The following is a 16,253-nucleotide window of genomic DNA, read 5'->3' as shown; positions in this document are numbered from 1 at the left end:
TTCACACTCAGCAGACTGTGAGAAATGGTGATAGGGAGCGGTGTCACAACAGCTGGAAATGGTTAAGAGATGTGTTAAGTTAATTTTTCATGTCCACAATATGATGGCAGAGACTTTGTACTGATTTTGGAGGATTCAGTAGCCTCTAATATATTGTTTATTTCTTTTGTTTGGTAAAGATGCTTTTTAATGCTCCTATATGTTAAAAATTTAGCATTTTTAACATATGGGAGTCTGTCACTAAAGCCACTAAAGGACCTGCAGTTTTTGGCCCTGCAGCCCGTGATGCACATGTGATCTTTCACTTGACGCTCCGGACACCAAACAGGCTGTTTACTTTAAGACAAAACAGGCCACTGGCCAAATTTATTCCTGTGTTTATGACTTAATTGTTTCTAGCTTCCTAAACTTCTGATGGCTTCACCTTATCTGACCTCACAGTGGAACAAACAGAAAGTGCTCTGGGCTGATAGGTCACGCTGTCCTCCGGCACTCCGGCAGGCCTTACTGACTGGAACAAAAGTAGCATGCTTTTACCCGGTGTGTGTAAAGGTGAAACACACCCCTGCGGTGTAGGATTGGCCATAGCTGCAGCATGTCATTCTGAACATCCAATAAAATCGCTGGCCAAAGGTCAGGAACTTCCTGCTTTAAAAAAAAATTGAAAGAGTTTGTGTGATTTGTTTACTTTACTGAACTTTGCACGTTTGTTTCCCTGAGACAAAAACTGAACACTGAAATGTCATCAGTGAAACAAGAAGGTAGTATATCTGCACAAAAAACGAGACCAGATGGTGGTTTGTTTGGTTTTTTTTTTTACCACTTTCAGCCCTCATTGCTGTTGTGAAAACCTTTGACTGATCATCAAATGTCTGACAGATTGTTGTGTTTGTACTGCCGACTGACTGAATCTGTGCTGTGTTGTCTCTAGTTTCAGAGCTCTCTATACCGGTCCCATGGGGAGAGATCAGAGGCAAAGCCTGGGGTCCTGAACACGGCCACCCGGTGCTGTGCCTGCATGGCTGGGCAGATAACTGCGGTTCATTCAACACGCTCATTCCCTTCTTACCTAAAGGTAATTCACCACAGACAGGACAAGGGTGAGAAAAACTGTCACCTGTGGGCTGTTGTAGCCGTGGGTAAGTGGCTGTCAGGCCTGTGTGAATCATTATCTTTTGTGCCTTATTGCCCCGTACTCTGTACTCCCAGCACACCAAGGCTAGAGTGCAACCATCCAGTGTGAGCTCAAGAGTAACATCACAACAGTAATCCTGACCACGGACATTATATAAACAATCAAGTGGCAATCATTAGGTTATTAATTAAATACCTCTAGCGGAGGGGGGTCTAGACTATCCACCAGTGGTTTATATCTGCTGCTAAATCATAATAACTTTGGTTTTATAGGCTTGTGGTCATAAACCACAAACATTATTAAATGATAACGGTCACAATGCCGGGAAAAGGTCAGGGGATGTTAAGCCACGTTATTTAAAACCACAAGTGAAAATCCAAAAGCAGAACATCAGTCAAAATACTGCCAGGAAGGACCGTCAAACTCACTTTACATCAGGAGCTACATAGAGCTTGCCTTATCCTAACTGTCCCAAACCAGTGAAACTCCGCTTTTTGTCAGTGTGAAGATGTTTAACTACACATTTAATGCCATTAGATATAAGAAAAAAGAAGTGCAGTTACAGTAATACACGTCGGTTTTTCTATATGATTAAAAAAATGCAGTAATGTGTGAAAATGTGTACAGAAATTACAGAAAATGTTCTGGTAGCTCACTCTAAACACTCTCCTGTAGCTACAATTGCGTTAATTCGTATTTCATGACTTGCATGGCTTTTTTTATTTGACTGGCATGTTTAATATTCAGCTAAAACAAAACCCAATCCAAACGCTTGTCAGGTTTAGGGTTAAGAAGTTAATAGCCATTATCGAGCTGCCTTAGTCTGAACCAAACAGGCAGATGAACACGGCTGTGACCGTCTCCACTCCAGATGTTTTTTAAGATTAAGTTTATTTTATTGCTTTTTATTTATGCGTTATTTTATTTTATAAAAATGTTTTCCATTTGTTAAATATTTACAAATTTCATTGTGATATTTTTATGTTTTTATTTTCAATTTCATTTATTTCATTTTATTTTGTTATTTTTTAATATTGACTTAATATTTATTAATTTATTTAAATTATTAATATTAATATTATTTAAATCAACTATTTAATTGGTGAATTAATATTATTAATATTTAAACATTTTAAATATTATTGATGCTGCTGGTCTGTTGTGGTGAAGAGAGAGCTGAGTGTAAAAGCGAAATTCTCATTTTACCGGTCGATCTACGTCCCCTCTCTCGTCTGTGGTCACGAGCTGCAGGTAGTGACCAAAAGAATGAGATCACGGATACAAGCAGTAGAAATGAGCTTTCTCCAAAGGGTGGCTGGCCTCTCCCTTAGAGACAGGTCAAGCAATTCAGCCATCCAGGAGGAGGGGCTCAGAGTAGAGCCGCTGCTCCTCCACATCAAAAGGAGCCGGTTGAAGGTGTTTGGGCAGATGACAAGGATGCCTCCTGGGCACCCTTCTGGTTGAGGTGTTCCGGGCATGTCCCACTGGGAGGAGGGCCCGGTGCAGACCCAGGACACGTTGATCTCTCAGGCGGCCTGGGAACACCTTGGCCTTCCCCCAGACAAGCTGGGAGGTCTGAGCTTCTCTGCTTAGGCTGCTGCCCCCGTGATCCAGCCCAGGATAAGCATTCTGTCTCTCTCTCTCTGCTCCTGCTTAGAGTGCAGATATGTGGCAGTGGACATGCCAGGACACGGTCTGTCATCTCACCGGCCTCCTGGAGTCTTCTATTCATTTCCTGCGTATGCAGCAGACGTACGCAGAGTTGCTGAAAGTGAGTGGGACCTGTTCGTCTCTCAGTAGCCGGGCTGCACTTCCAATCTCTTGGTTACAACAGCCGAGCTAGATTTGATCAGATGAGTTGTCTGTGTCATACCCCTGCAGGTCTCAGCTGGACAAAGTTCTCCATCATGGGTCACAGCATGGGTGAGTCACAGGCATGAACACTGACACTGCGCTGTGTATTTTGCATTTAATCTTCTGGAAAGTCTGAATTTAAAAGAAGAACTTTTATAGGAACACAGTGGCTATCTAAACTAAGGTCTAACTGATTAAACGTGCTGCTGTGCTGCGTGTGGATCCACCAATCAAAGCGATGCTGCAACAATTAGTGATTTAATCAACGCATCAAGGGAACAGAGAACTCCAAATCTTCTGGCAATTGCCTAAATGGTAAAACGTGTTCTGGTTGGTGCTTCAAAGTAAACCTAAACAAGTTGTTCATGCCGAGTAAATACTAAAAGCCAAATGGGCTGGTCTATTTCAGAAACTGCTGTTCTGTTTGCAATTTCCCACACAGCCATCCTGGTACTAGAAAGGTGCCAAATAAAGTGGCTGGTGAGGGTTGCAATCCAGTAAAATTGATGCTGTAAAGTTTTTACTGGAATTCCTGGGGAAAGAAAAAATGGGAATACTAATGAAATGAATCACTGTTGCTTTTTTTCTGTCATTTTAAAGAAAGTAAACAAAGAAAACAATACTTGTTTTCAGCCAGAGTTTGTTTTAAAGTCAAGGTGTCACAAAAATGATCGTGTTAATTTGACGATGTGCTCACTCCCTTACAGGTGGCAACATCACCGTCATGGTAAATTAAACACATCACGTTCATCTAATCGCTGCTTTTATGAAATATGTGTCATAAACTGCGTTTTCAAAGTGATCACAGCAGGGACTTCACTGTGTTTCCTACAGTTCAGCGCATTGTATCCTGAGATGGTGGATGGCATCATAGTGCTGGACGTTTTTGGATTTGTACCTACAGATCCGGTACTTCAGCACTACTTCTCGTCACTGCTGGGGAAAAAACAACAACAATCTAATAGTTGGAAAGATGCAGAACTACTTTATTAAATTATCTTTATGAGCCACTCCTGTCTGTGTTTGTGTTTCTCACCTCTCATTTTATCGCAGAAAGAAATTCCCCGAATCATGAGGCAGGGGATGGAGGAGATGCTCAAGTTTGAAAAAAAGGCAGAAGAGAAGAAGAGGGTTTACACGTACGAGAAGGCAGTGGAGAGGTATCGCTTTATTTTATAGCCAATTCAAGTGGAGTAAGCCTTTTGTTTATGTGTTTGTGCAGAAGTGAAGTGAAGCTCTGCTGCTTTCTTCATGCATCTGAACTGCTGGCAATCACTGTGGGTAATTTTGGCATCAGGTTTTGACAGAGTGAACTGCATTTTGTTGTTAGTTTGTTTTCTTAAAAAAGGGGGAGCACCTCTTGTTCTGCCACATCAATTTGTTTTATTTCAAACAGCAGAAGTCCTCGCTGTGTGGAATAAAAATAAACTGCAGAGAGGGATGAAACAGAAGAAAGTAAAACTGAGTCGCAGTTTTGACTAAATTTTTTTGTTTCCTTCAGGCTGTTGGCTGCAAACCCGACTCTGTCTGAACGGTCTATTCAAACGCTTTTAGAGCGAGGCCTGACTCGAGTTGAAGGAGGTATGTCTTTATCGCTTCTCCTCCTGTCAGCGAGGAATAATCTCACTTTGCTTTCTCTCATTTGCTGGCAGCTGAATGTGTTTCTCCTCATCAGGATTTGTGTTCTCCAGAGACCTCCGAGTTAATTTTGTGAGTCACTTTTAACCTCCCCAAACTTCACCACATCCCACTTTGTGTCTCCTCCAACAGAGGTTTGGCATTCAGTTCACATACATTTGCTGTGTTTTATGCAGAAAAACATAGAGCGGATCACTTTGGAGCAGAGCCTGGAGATGCAGTCACTGATTCAAGCTCCTGTTTTACTTATCCTGTAAGATTTTTACCACTAATCTGATATTACAGTATACTTTATTTTACAGCGTGGACATGTCTGTTTGCGGTTTAAATGATTTCTGCTCTTTAAAATAAAGCATGTCAAAAAAAACATGTAACACCAATCTGTGTTTTTTCTAGAGCTGACAAAGGTTTCAGTCCAGCATCTAGAGAATCGAGCCAGAAACTCACTTCGAAACTCCTCCAAGTCTATCAGGAAAGAAATGTGAGTTTAATTTTATGTAAGAGTAAATCACTCTCTACTAACATCTGTATGATTAAAAAAAACCCTACAATAACACAGAGAAACGACCAAACCTCAACAATCAGGTGAGTCCCTATGAGCAAAGACTCAGCAACAGTGGGAAGGAGAAACTCCCTCTTAACAGGAAGAAACCTTCAGCCAGAACCAGGCTCAGGGAGGGGCGGCCATCTGTCGCAACTGTTTGTGGGTGAGGGGAGGAGACAGGACACACTTACTGCCTGATGCATCATCAGTTATTGAATTTTCTGTGCAGCCTAATTAGCCGGAGCCAAATTAGATCAAATATTTAAAATGTTTTTATGTAGCACTTTTTTCGAAATCCACTTTATGAAGTGTTTCATGTGAATAGTGCCAAAAAAAATGCTGATTACCAGTAAACTTTAGTAAAATTAGAAAATAAAACCAAAAGTCAGGAAAGGCTTTCCCATGAAAGTTTGTTTTAACCTCCTCAGATCTGAGCTATTGCTGAGCATCCACTTTTAATTTCTCCCATGAGTCAGACTGATGAGTGTAAAAGCAGCACATGTTGAACAAAAAGTCATCCTCATTGTCCTCATATGGAAGCAATTATTTAGTTATGCTGTAAAATAAACTAAAGCCACCATATTTGATCAAGTATAAATCATTTTACTGAGGAAAACGAAGCATAAAGTGCAGAAAAGCCGAACTTTAATGTCCCTGTATGAGGATTCAGGGTCTCGGGAAGTTAAAGGAAGTGATGGATGCCAACCTGATTTCCTCAGGCACATTGTTGAAGAGGCTAACTGCAAAAGACCTTTGCATGAGGATCTGTACTGATGTATACATTAGTAAGACAGTGTTGCTGTGTGGAGTTTTCCTCTTCTCCTTGTGTCCCTGTGGGTTCGGTCCAGCTACTTCAGCTTCCTCCCACAGTCCAAGGACGTGCAGTTAGTGGGATTAGGTTAACTGGTTGATTCTAAATTGCCCATAGGTGCAAAGGTTGTGTGTTAGACCTATGGCAGATCGATGATCTGTGCAAGATCTACTATGCCTCTTGCCCTGTGGCAGCTGGGATAGACTCCAGCTCCTCCACGACCTCAATTGGTAAAGCAGAAGAAACTGGATGGATGGTTAAGACCCAATTTTTATGTTGCATTTGTGAAATTAGAGAACTTAGAAGATGAAAACTATGTATTTTTCTCACTAAGGAAAAAGAACAACTGTGAAGTGGAAGTAAAAAAAATAAAATAAATCTGTTTAGGTTTGAGCAAATAAATCAAAGTAAAAGAAGCCTAGTTTGGTGATAAATAAAACATTTATAAGCCTAATGGCTTTACAAGTGGTTAAAAAAAAAAAGGTACGCGCACACAGTCAAATATGCCCACGCACTGTAAAATGTGACTTTGATTTCTCTTATTAGGATAAGAGATTCATGTTTATGCCTCCATACTAATCACCACTACTGAGATTCAGCAAAATTAAGAGGGCACTATTCACATGAATCTAGTATTTATTTTTTTTATTTTTTTATCAGAGCCACAGGAAGCCACCGGGGACGGGCAGAAGAACTGCATGCGGCTCTGAGCTGCTGGACCAAGACGCCCGAGCTCAAAGCAAGACCGCAAAGGACCTTAAAATAAAATAACATCCTGAAACATCAAAATACTTAAAAACATGGAGGCAGTATTTATTTCAGATGCAAACAACAAAATGTCAGGGTGCAACTAATGATCCTTGTGTCATATTTACAAATGTTTTTCTTGGTTTTATTGCTATATTAGAAAAAATAAGAAACTGACTGTAACTGATATGAAGCACTGGGTCCTGCAGACAAACGGTTTGATTAAAAATGACAGCAGGCTGATCTGTATGAGAAACAATCATTTTCTGCTTTCAAAGAGCAGATGCTCTATCGCTGTGTAATTGGAATCCAGCTAATTGGATGGCATATCAGCTAATAGTAAGTAACCCGATTAATATTCATTAAATGATTATTTATGAGGCGTTAACTAGCCACATAAAGCCAATTGATTATTTCTTAACAGGATCCGTGACGCACCCTGCATATTAATTCATGCATTAAGTCGCGTTAGTTAGAAATGTTTTACAACTTTATTAAAAAGTGTACACCTGAAATCCCAAAACAGAGACTCTGCAGCAGTCAGATGCCTCCAATCACGGCTGAATCCATATTATAGTTTTAAAATAAAACGTGCAGGATTCATAAAGATCTGCTAATAAAAAACACAGAAGGGTCCTATTAAACAAATACAAATGACAGCGTGTAAAATCTGCACACTTTTTATTGTACTTAACTAAAACTGGATAAAAAAAACCCCACTTAGTTCACTATTATAACCTTGGTCAGCAGCCATCTTCAAATGTAATTGCGGACTTGGAGTCGAGCAAAAAGGAAAGATTTTAATAGCTTGAAGAAATAAACCTGTTTTATGTGACTTTATTATTATCTCACATCATTATTTTGGTCCGCTCTTCTTCACAATGTTCATCAGCATACATTTGTTTATGCTGAGCTCTCTGAAGTTTGTGGTTTGGACTTTGACAGGAGCATTGCTACACCTTGACTTTTTTTTTTTTTTTTTAGTCATTCTGCTGTGCTCGGGATCATTGTCCTATTGCATAATTCAATCTGTCCCAAGCCGAGCTACTGGTCTCACATTTGACTCTAGAATACTTTGGCATGCGAGATTTCAAGGCTCACTCAATGGCAGGTGCTGTTGCTGCAAAACAAGCCCAATAATCAGCCCTCCATCACTGTGCTTGACAGCTTGTATGTGCTGAATGTGACACTTTGCATTGTGGCCACACATCTCCACTTTGGTGGAGACTTCTGTTGCCAAACAATCCGTATTTGTTCAGTCTTTCTTTAAATGTATTGTCATGAATGTTCACCGTAACATGCTAACTGAGCCCTGTACCTGTAGCTCTGGGGTTTTCCAGTTTCTCTGAGAATTGCATGGTATGATCTTTGAAAGTGAATTTTCTGGGGCAGCCACTCCTTGGAAGATTGTGGGATTGTGTTAACACACAATGTTCCCGACCAGCAAACTGCCAAATGCTGTGCTTTCAAAGAGGAGATCAAACTTGCCGGTTGATCAACTGCATTTGATTATTGGTACCTGGCTGCATCGTATTCTCTTAATTCCTGTGGAAGCTGTAAGGGTGTGGCATTTTACCGACCTGCACAGAGTTCGGTGAAAACTTTCTTTTTCACAGTTCAACACTCTTCTCTTTTACTACTAAATCCTCTTACCCTGTTTGTCTGTCTGTCTCTCTCAGGACACTGTGGTGAGAGTACCTGGCAGTCATCATGTGCATCTTGATAATCCTGAAGTCGTCGCTCCATTTATTTGTGACTTCCTGCAGACCAAAGTGCTCTCACAGCAGGTGAAAGCCTAGTGGACAAGATGTAACCATCACACGCTCACATTCTCCATGTGAAGTTTCACACTTCAAAAGTCTCAGTGCACTGTTTTCGTCTCTCTTAGAGCTCACATTACCATAAAATTGTTCCAGTAATTTGTTCTGCTCTGTACAAACCCAACTGGAGAGTCATTCGGAATAATAATACTGAATAATAAAAAAAAAAACATGATTTATGAAACTAGACTTTTTCAATCTTTTGCAGTTTTTGTAGAAATGGTGTATCTAGCTCATTAGTTATATAAAGGACCAGGACAGAAGTGTTTCCCTTTATGTCGCTGTAAAGAAGCACTCCTGAAATGTTTCCATGTATTAATCCATCCATTTACAAGAAAATAACAGCAATTTCAGCAAAATATATCAGTTTTCTCTCATTCAGCCCGTCCTCTTGGCCAGGACTCCCTTGAAAAAGAGGTCTTTGATCTCAACGGGACATTCCTGGTTAAATAAAGGTTAAATAAAATAAATAAAAAAGTGTCATTACAAAGAAAAGATGCGGCTAGGCTCTTTGGCTTAACCACCTCAACTTTGGAGTGGTACTGCAGCCTGTGACTAATGCCATTGTCTGCAAGAAGGCTCTAAATCTGATGGTGATTCAGACCTAACCCTCTCATGATGTGACCCATTATTCCTGCAACATAACTCTTCCTGGTGCAGTAAAAAATCCAAAGAGGATGCCCCCCTCCTCTGTGATTGTCGCACTTTGCAAAGCCATGCAGTGGCTAGGCTGGACTGGATCCTAAAATGAGCCAGTCCAGGTGACACCAACGCTTTGTAAAGTCATTTAACACCTCCTCACGTCAACCTTTTTTTGATTGTGATTAGTTGTTGTCATATAAAGGCATCTTCTGATTTAATTTTCTTTTTCATGTAAATACTTCGGCAGTAGTTTGTTCTGTTGTCGTATTGCTTCTGTCAGGCGCTGAATGCCATCTACATCTCGATGAGCATCAGCCGACTGTGAAAACATGGGGCCGGGAACAAAAAGCCATTTAGACGTTTTAACATATTGCCATGCATTGTGGTTTTGTGGCAGTCTGCTTGAGTTTTCAGTGCAGTCGCATGTGCGTAAAAAGCCCCGAACTGAATAAAAATCCTCTGCGTGTAACTTATGCAGCGAGGAAGTCACAGTTCATCGCTTCTGTTTATGTGAGGCTGATCTGTTTAACTGCTGCTTTTCATGAATCTGGTGGCGGCGCTGAGTGATGCTAAAAATGGCAGTCATTAAAAAAGATGACATCCTCTGACAACTGGATATGTAGGCCACCCTCTGCTCAGATTTTTTGACTTTAAAAAAATAAATAAATAAAAATAAAATCTGACTGTCTTAAACACTTCAGCTGCTGTCAGTCAGAGCAGATATGAAAGGAGTCCCTCACACAGAGATGGCTCCCTCTCTCTCAATGTCACATAAACTGTGTGATGGCCTTGGTGTTAAATGGAGTGGAATTGATTTTACGCAGCGCGTAGCAAGGCAGCGAGCATCCACAGACATCTGAAGGGCTTGTCCCCCTCCACCAGCAAAACCCCCACACCTACCCACCCTCCTCAAAAATGATTATAGTTATATAAGTTTCCCTCCCACTCCCGCCGTCGTCATGGCAACCCCCACCCCTCCTTTTTGAACGTCAGAGCCGGGAGCTGGAGGATGAAGCCGCATCCAGCTTCAGCATCTCGTGCCTCTCAGAGAGCACCTGTGATTATTTTGCAGAGGAGGAGCAGCTGCTGCAGCGACGGCGATCATCTAATGAGAGGTTCGGACTCTGGGCTGCTCTTCGTCGCTTAAAAAAATCGCCACCGATCGAGCAGCGTCTGCAGGTAAAAGCGTGGTGCCTCTATTTACTCCCGTGCGCTATTTTTAGAAGAAAAAAAAAACACCTGTGCCAGCTAATGATTGTGAAACTGAGAGGAGTAATGATGGAAAGCCCCGCTGCCTGTTTAGTCGCTGTAGTGTCTTTTTTTCTGTCATGAGAAGGGAGCGGGAAAGCTTTCTCGGAGATGCAGTTAGCGGTGCGTATTTGGAAGGTTTAAACAACTCTGCTCATCCACCCTTCCCCACGATCTCGTCTCTTTTGCTTCTCTCCCTGTCCTCTCCTCCTCACCCTCACCCTCCTTCTCCCTCACCCTTCCCATTCTTTTTTGCCCTGACAGCCGGTATGTCGTGGTTGTTCTTGGACTGGTTCGTCCCACTCTACTTGCTGGTGTCGGTGTTGGTGCTGGCAGGCTTCGGAGCGTGCCTGTACTTCCTAGAGCCCGGGTTGCAGGATGCCCACAAGTGGAGCAACAAAACAGTCCGGCATCACCCGCTGGTGGCCAGTGTGAACTGCAGAGATGACGATAGCAATGCCCTGATATGATCAAGAGGGCGAGGCGAAGCGGGAGGGCGGCTGACCATCTGGACAGGGGTGCTGCCGCCGGGACACCCGTGGGATGGGAGCCAACACCCAAACGACCGTGGAAGAAAAATGGGAGAGAAGGACGAGAAAGGAGGGGAACATTATCTGTTGTCTGATAATGCAAACCCTGTTCTATATCATTCCAACTTTTCTCTGATCTCTGCTGATTTTCGTTGTAGAGGTGAGAGAAAAGTAAAGCAGAGGTGTTTTTAACGTTCTTAAAAATAAAAATAAAAAAAGAAGAAGAAAAATAAAAATAAAAAAGCCAGATGCACAATGCGAAGAAGACTGCATCCAGAAAGAGATCGTGAGGTGATTGGAGGAAGTGTTGCCCTTTAGAAATGTGTTTGTAAATTTCACGCCATCCTATACTTGTGCCAAGTTTTACATGCATTTTGTAATTTTGACAATCACTTTGCATATCTCATAAAGTTTACTTACATTGTGCATTTAATTAGCTGAAGTGAGCGACATAAGTGCAATGACTTTGCTGCCAGCGGGGAGGGTTTTTAATCCTCTCTCTGAAGTCGGCGTGGCAGCTGCTCAGACGCATGTGGATTGTTTAGTGCCGCTGTGCCAAAACGGTGTGTTATTCGTGACTTACTTTAAACTGTTATGTACCCAATAAATGCAACTGATTCATTTAAGGTGCCAAGATTATCATAGATGGACCAAGACGACTGACAAATAGCCTAGTATTTGGTAAAGGGTTTTTTTTTTCTTTGCTTTGTTTGTTTTCATTGTTTTTACTTGACAGCATGGTGAGAAACTGTGGGTGTGTAACGACCCTCTTTTAAGAATCATATGCTTCCTTTGTTCATACAAAAATAAAACTGCTCAGTCCCCACTTCTTTGTATTTGCTGTTGCATGAATATCCACCCTAAATATATAGTCTAAAGATTTATGTGCTTCTAAATAATTCATGTGTGTGTGTGTGTGTGTGTGTGTGTGTGTGTGTGTGTGTGTGTGTGTGTGTGTGTGTGTGTGTGTGTGTGTGTGTGTGTGTATATATATATATATATATATATATATATATATATATATATATATATATACACACACATAAATCCTTTTAAACTGTCAGCAGTTCCATCAAAATTTCTCAAACTGTTTTAAGTTACCTGACTTTTTAAGCCCTGACAAGATAAAATATGGACAAAAGCAAAGGGCTTTGGATTTTCTGCCCTCCTTAGAAATCTCAACCTGGCTCTTTTGTAGGTTGAACCCTTGGTTTGGAAAGCCTTTCAAGTCAAATAATATGACAGCCCAGAGCAGTAAAATACTCTTTATGCTTTGATTCAGCAATATTAAAACTATGATATCATCTGCACTTCAGTCAAAGATTGAAATGCATGTTTTCTGTATTTTTGTAAGTAAATTTGAATGTAGGACTTTCATTTACAGTGCAGTCTTTTTATATATACCTTCAGCTTTAAAAAAAAAAAAGCTTACAATACTGCACCTACACTTTTGAAAAGCCCTTTAAACTCTGCTCAGAGTAGATGCTTCGAGTTTGAAGGTCACTCACTCATGGAGTGCGTAGAGTCTGTAATGAAGAGGCTTTTTCATTCAAGGCAGTTCGAGGATAAAACTAGCTCTGCAACAGAAATCATGCGTAGATATTCATATTTTCTCTTGTAATGCAGAAAAAAACAAACTCTGACAGTGTAGTTGTCAGCAGAGGAGGAGCATTCACATTATTATGAAATGCATTTGTAGGTGTGGGGTTGTTTGTCTATAGTACCTTGTTACTATTCTGCCCAGACTCTGCAGCTGAGGACGATGTAGTAGCTTAATCTGGTTTGAAGTATACGATGCATCATTTCACCTGTGACATTAATGTTTTTGTGACTAGGCTCTATAAAAGCATCAAACATAAGTTAATGATCTGAGTGCTTCTGTCACTCATATTTTGCGCTATAATCAGACAAGCTTCACAGTGTCCCACGAACCAAATCAAATGAGACACCAGTGTGGGAGTGCAACAGTGAAGCCTCAGTGTCGAGGTATGGAGAGAATGGCACTTGTGTGCCCACTACTTCCTACTGCTCTGCTCCAAGTCTCACACACTGTGCCTTGTTTACTCTCTCAGTCTGTCAGCAGCAGACACGGGGCATCATCGCCACACGTCAGGTCAGTGTCTTTTTCTGCAGCTCTAACTAAAGAACAAAAAACAGTTGTTTTTTTCATAGTAAACACTGTTTTGTGCTGGTATTTTCAGTGTTGGTGCATACCAGCCATGCTGCCTCAGACTGCAGTGTTTAAAAGTAATTTAATGCACTCATAAAAGTGCTGCACTTTTACATAACTTGAGTGCTACGATTTTATGCAATTATGTGGTACTTAAGCCCTACTACATATTTTCTGTACAGACATAAGTGCTTATTCAATATTTCAATATATATATATAAAAACATAATCAGTTGATAAAATGTGGTGTATTGGCTTAGACTTCCTAGACGTGTTTTTATTTTTAAACAGATTAACACTGGATTCGCTTCACCTGCACTTATCGATGACATTAAACCATTAAAGTAAATAAATCTAACACTCCTTTGGAACTACAGTAAGATTTTCAAACTTTTGATATAAGTGTAGTTTGCAGATATTTCTGTTCTTTATCTTACCCCTTTAATATTTATTAAAAGTTTGTCCTGTTTGTCATTTGCAGTCTCTCTATGTTTCTCTTTCCTCGCTTCTCCTTAAGTGGAGAGTTCTTCCTCCCCGCTGTTGCCGTGTTTCTCTCTACATTGATTATCTGATTTTTGGGTCCTACCTCTAACACTGTATGGTCTAATATTGTGAAGTGCTGCTTGTTAAGTAAAATTCAATAGGAAAAAATCTAATTGAAACTTGCACTTCAGTTAATTTGAGTATTTTTTTAAGAATGTTATTCCCACATTTTCTATTAATTTGGACAGTGTTTATAGAAATGATGTTTGGCATAAAGTTGAATTCTATTCTATTCTATTCTATTCATATAAAACAAGTTATATTTTTTCTTAGTTTCTTCATTCTCATCATGTGATTAGTCTTTCTTTGCATCTTTGTCTTGCTAAAACAGAATGAGTGTTTTTAACCGTCTGGCACCTTTGATCCCACGAGTGCCTGACTCCAGCAGACAAACAAAGGAGCATCCAAAAGTGTGTTTGTCACCTCCTCTGCCTCTTTCTTCTCCCGTCATTAAGAAGAAAGCCATTCACATCCCATCATTTGATGAGAAGGGACTTATCTTTGAAAAACACAACACAAAGCTGTACACAGCAGACAGGTAAATTAATGTGAGGTTTGTTTTTCTGTCTTGGATTTTTTGTGCTACATAATCTAGTAATTATTGGTACATTTTTTTCTTTCCAGATCATTTGATTCAATTTGGACATCCAAGACACCAAGCCCGCCCTCGAGGAGTAAATCATGTCAGCTTTCACAGAGAAACCATGGAGAAAGAGCTTCAACCCTCCCAAGGACCAAACCTCAAACATGCAGCTCTCAGTCTCTCTCTGCAAAACCCAGCACCTCCATTTCTCCTTCTCCTAAGCCAAATTCCTCTCTCACTCTTCCCACTGTCAAACCAAAGCCAAGTGATTCTCTTCATCTTCCTGCCTCACAGGCGAGTGATCTTTCTCCATTACTGCACCAGCCAGCACCAAAGCCAAGTGTATCTCCAACTCTGACAGTCCCAACACCCAGGCTAAGCCCATCTCCAATGTCCCTTTGCCAAGGGACGAGCTCAGACGGTCCACCAGTAAAACAGCCTTCTCCTATTGCAAAAGAAAGACGTGCTAAATCGATTCCCATCTGTAATGTCAAAGCGGAGACATCAAATGAGATAAAGCATGAAATTCTTGACCAGGATGCTTTACTGGACTTTACTCACCCTGAGATGAGAAAAGGTCGTATGAACAGAGAGTCTCAACATCAGACTTACTCAGAATCCTACAGACGCCCGGTCACATCTTCGAATCCTTGCTTTCTGCAAAGCAAACTTGGACTAAGTAAAAAAGACAATACTGCCAAAGATGAAGCAAAGGCTCTGCAAAGGAGTACAGACATTACTGCATTTCCTAAACCAAAGTGGAACATCAATCAGCACCAGGAATTTCAACCCAGTAGAATGACAGGAACACAAATATCCACTAACTCTAAAGGCATTAAGTCTGCTAACGTTGATCACCAGGAGTCTCCGTCAGTGTTTGATGGACCGGCCACTCTGTCAGGTCCTCAAAGAAAATATAAAAACTACCCTCAGAAGAGCAATTACTCTCAGACCTTACATTTTACCTCAGCTTACCCACCATACGAGCAACTGTATTCTGAGAAAAAAGCAGCTTTACCCGTGACTTCTCAAACATCCTTTTCCACTGAGCCTCTTTTTAATCAGTCAGGCGTTTCGCCAAGCATCGAGGCAAGGAGGAGACGGTTCGACCTGCACAGTGAAACAAGACCAGAAGCAGCATTTCTATCAGCTTCTCGTCCCAGGAAACAGCAGGAAGAAAACAATAATCAGACAATTACAGGAAACTCTCATAAAATCTTTCATGAAACTGGTGCATCTCAAAACATCAAGTCCCCACAGAGACCCCTCAGGTTCCCGTCGAAGGCACAGAGTCAAACTGTGGATGTAAGATGTGCAGTGAGTCAGTCTCACTGTTTATCAAAGGATTACAGCTGCCAGTCAAGAGAAGCTGATCAGAAAATGGAGGCTTCCCAGTGCACACACAGGTTAAATCAGCTTAAGACATGTCAGGTGGCACCTCAGACCCAGGAGGCCTCCCACCCTCCCTCTGGTGTGTGCACCACCTCACAAAGGGGATCCTTTTTGAAACCTGACCTTCAGTCACACAGATGTGGCTTAGATCAGGAACAGTCTCCTCCTGACAAACAGATGAAGGTCAGCAGCACAGGACTGAATCAAACAGACATGTTAGCACCACCTGACCTCCGTGGGGTGCCAGCAAAGCTACCAGAACATCCCTCAGAGAAATATGTTGCAAGCTGGCCCCCGTCTGTAGCACACTGCCCATTCAGCACAGACAGTTTTGGCCTAAGCTCAAAGGGGGTCTTTGACAGAGTATACCAGAGCCTGGAAAAGACAACAACAGCAACAACAGCTTCCAGTCTACTAAATCAGCTGAATGACTCTGAAACAGGCAAAGTATTTTTCTCAGAGGAATCAGAAGACCCCTATTACGTCACGATGTATTACCCAGGCTCAATTTATGTGGGTGAGTACAAATATATCCAAGTCACCTGCAAGATTTTAACAGAACAAACCCAGCGACAGCGCCTCTTTGATGCCCCTGC

General features: G+C 41.3%; 1 protein-coding gene and 1 long non-coding RNA gene across 3 annotated transcripts; both read left to right on the top strand.

The window, feature by feature from the left end:
- Nucleotides 1–630: 630 nt before the first annotated feature.
- On the top strand, nt 631–8,733 carry LOC101479774 (serine hydrolase-like protein). Of its 2 annotated transcripts, XM_004567890.5 has the most exons (12): nt 631–761; nt 932–1,075; nt 2,793–2,906; nt 3,017–3,058; nt 3,697–3,716; nt 3,824–3,898; nt 4,043–4,149; nt 4,491–4,570; nt 4,665–4,699; nt 4,804–4,880; nt 5,024–5,108; nt 8,409–8,733. In XM_004567890.5, the coding sequence occupies exons 1-12, from the start codon at nt 740–742 to the stop codon at nt 8,526–8,528; spliced, it is 921 nt and encodes a 306-aa protein (XP_004567947.1). In that variant the 5' UTR covers nt 631–739; the 3' UTR covers nt 8,529–8,733. The 2 variants fall into 2 exon arrangements, 1 of the variants encoding a protein (XP_004567947.1); XR_003024374.2 differs by lacking the exon at nt 8,409–8,733 and having other exon boundaries at nt 4,642–4,699; nt 5,024–5,086.
- Nucleotides 8,734–13,042: 4,309 nt separating this feature from the next.
- Nucleotides 13,043–16,227, top strand: LOC111501218 (uncharacterized). The gene is made up of 3 exons (XR_013098977.1): nt 13,043–13,082; nt 14,014–14,220; nt 14,307–16,227. It is a non-coding gene; the product is annotated as an uncharacterized LOC111501218 (long non-coding RNA).
- The last annotated feature ends 26 nt before the right edge of the window (nt 16,228–16,253 follow it).

Source organism: Maylandia zebra, linkage group LG6 (genome assembly GCF_041146795.1).
Source record: "Maylandia zebra isolate NMK-2024a linkage group LG6, Mzebra_GT3a, whole genome shotgun sequence".
NCBI classification, from domain to species: domain Eukaryota; kingdom Metazoa; phylum Chordata; class Actinopteri; order Cichliformes; family Cichlidae; genus Maylandia; species Maylandia zebra.
Note: the sequence above shows the minus strand (reverse complement) of the source record. Positions and strands in the feature narration are given on the sequence as shown.

What these genes read in the sequence shown, in the direction of transcription:
- LOC101479774 (XM_004567890.5), top strand. Translation starts at nt 740, where the DNA reads ATGTCATCAGTGAAACAAGAAG. An exon ending in GTGGCAACATCACCGTCATG is followed by an intron (nt 3,717 to 3,823) that starts GTAAATTAAACA and finishes TGTTTCCTACAG; the next exon opens with TTCAGCGCATTGTATCCTGA. An exon ending in CCTGACTCGAGTTGAAGGAG is followed by an intron (nt 4,571 to 4,664) that starts GTATGTCTTTAT and finishes TCTCCTCATCAG; the next exon opens with GATTTGTGTTCTCCAGAGAC.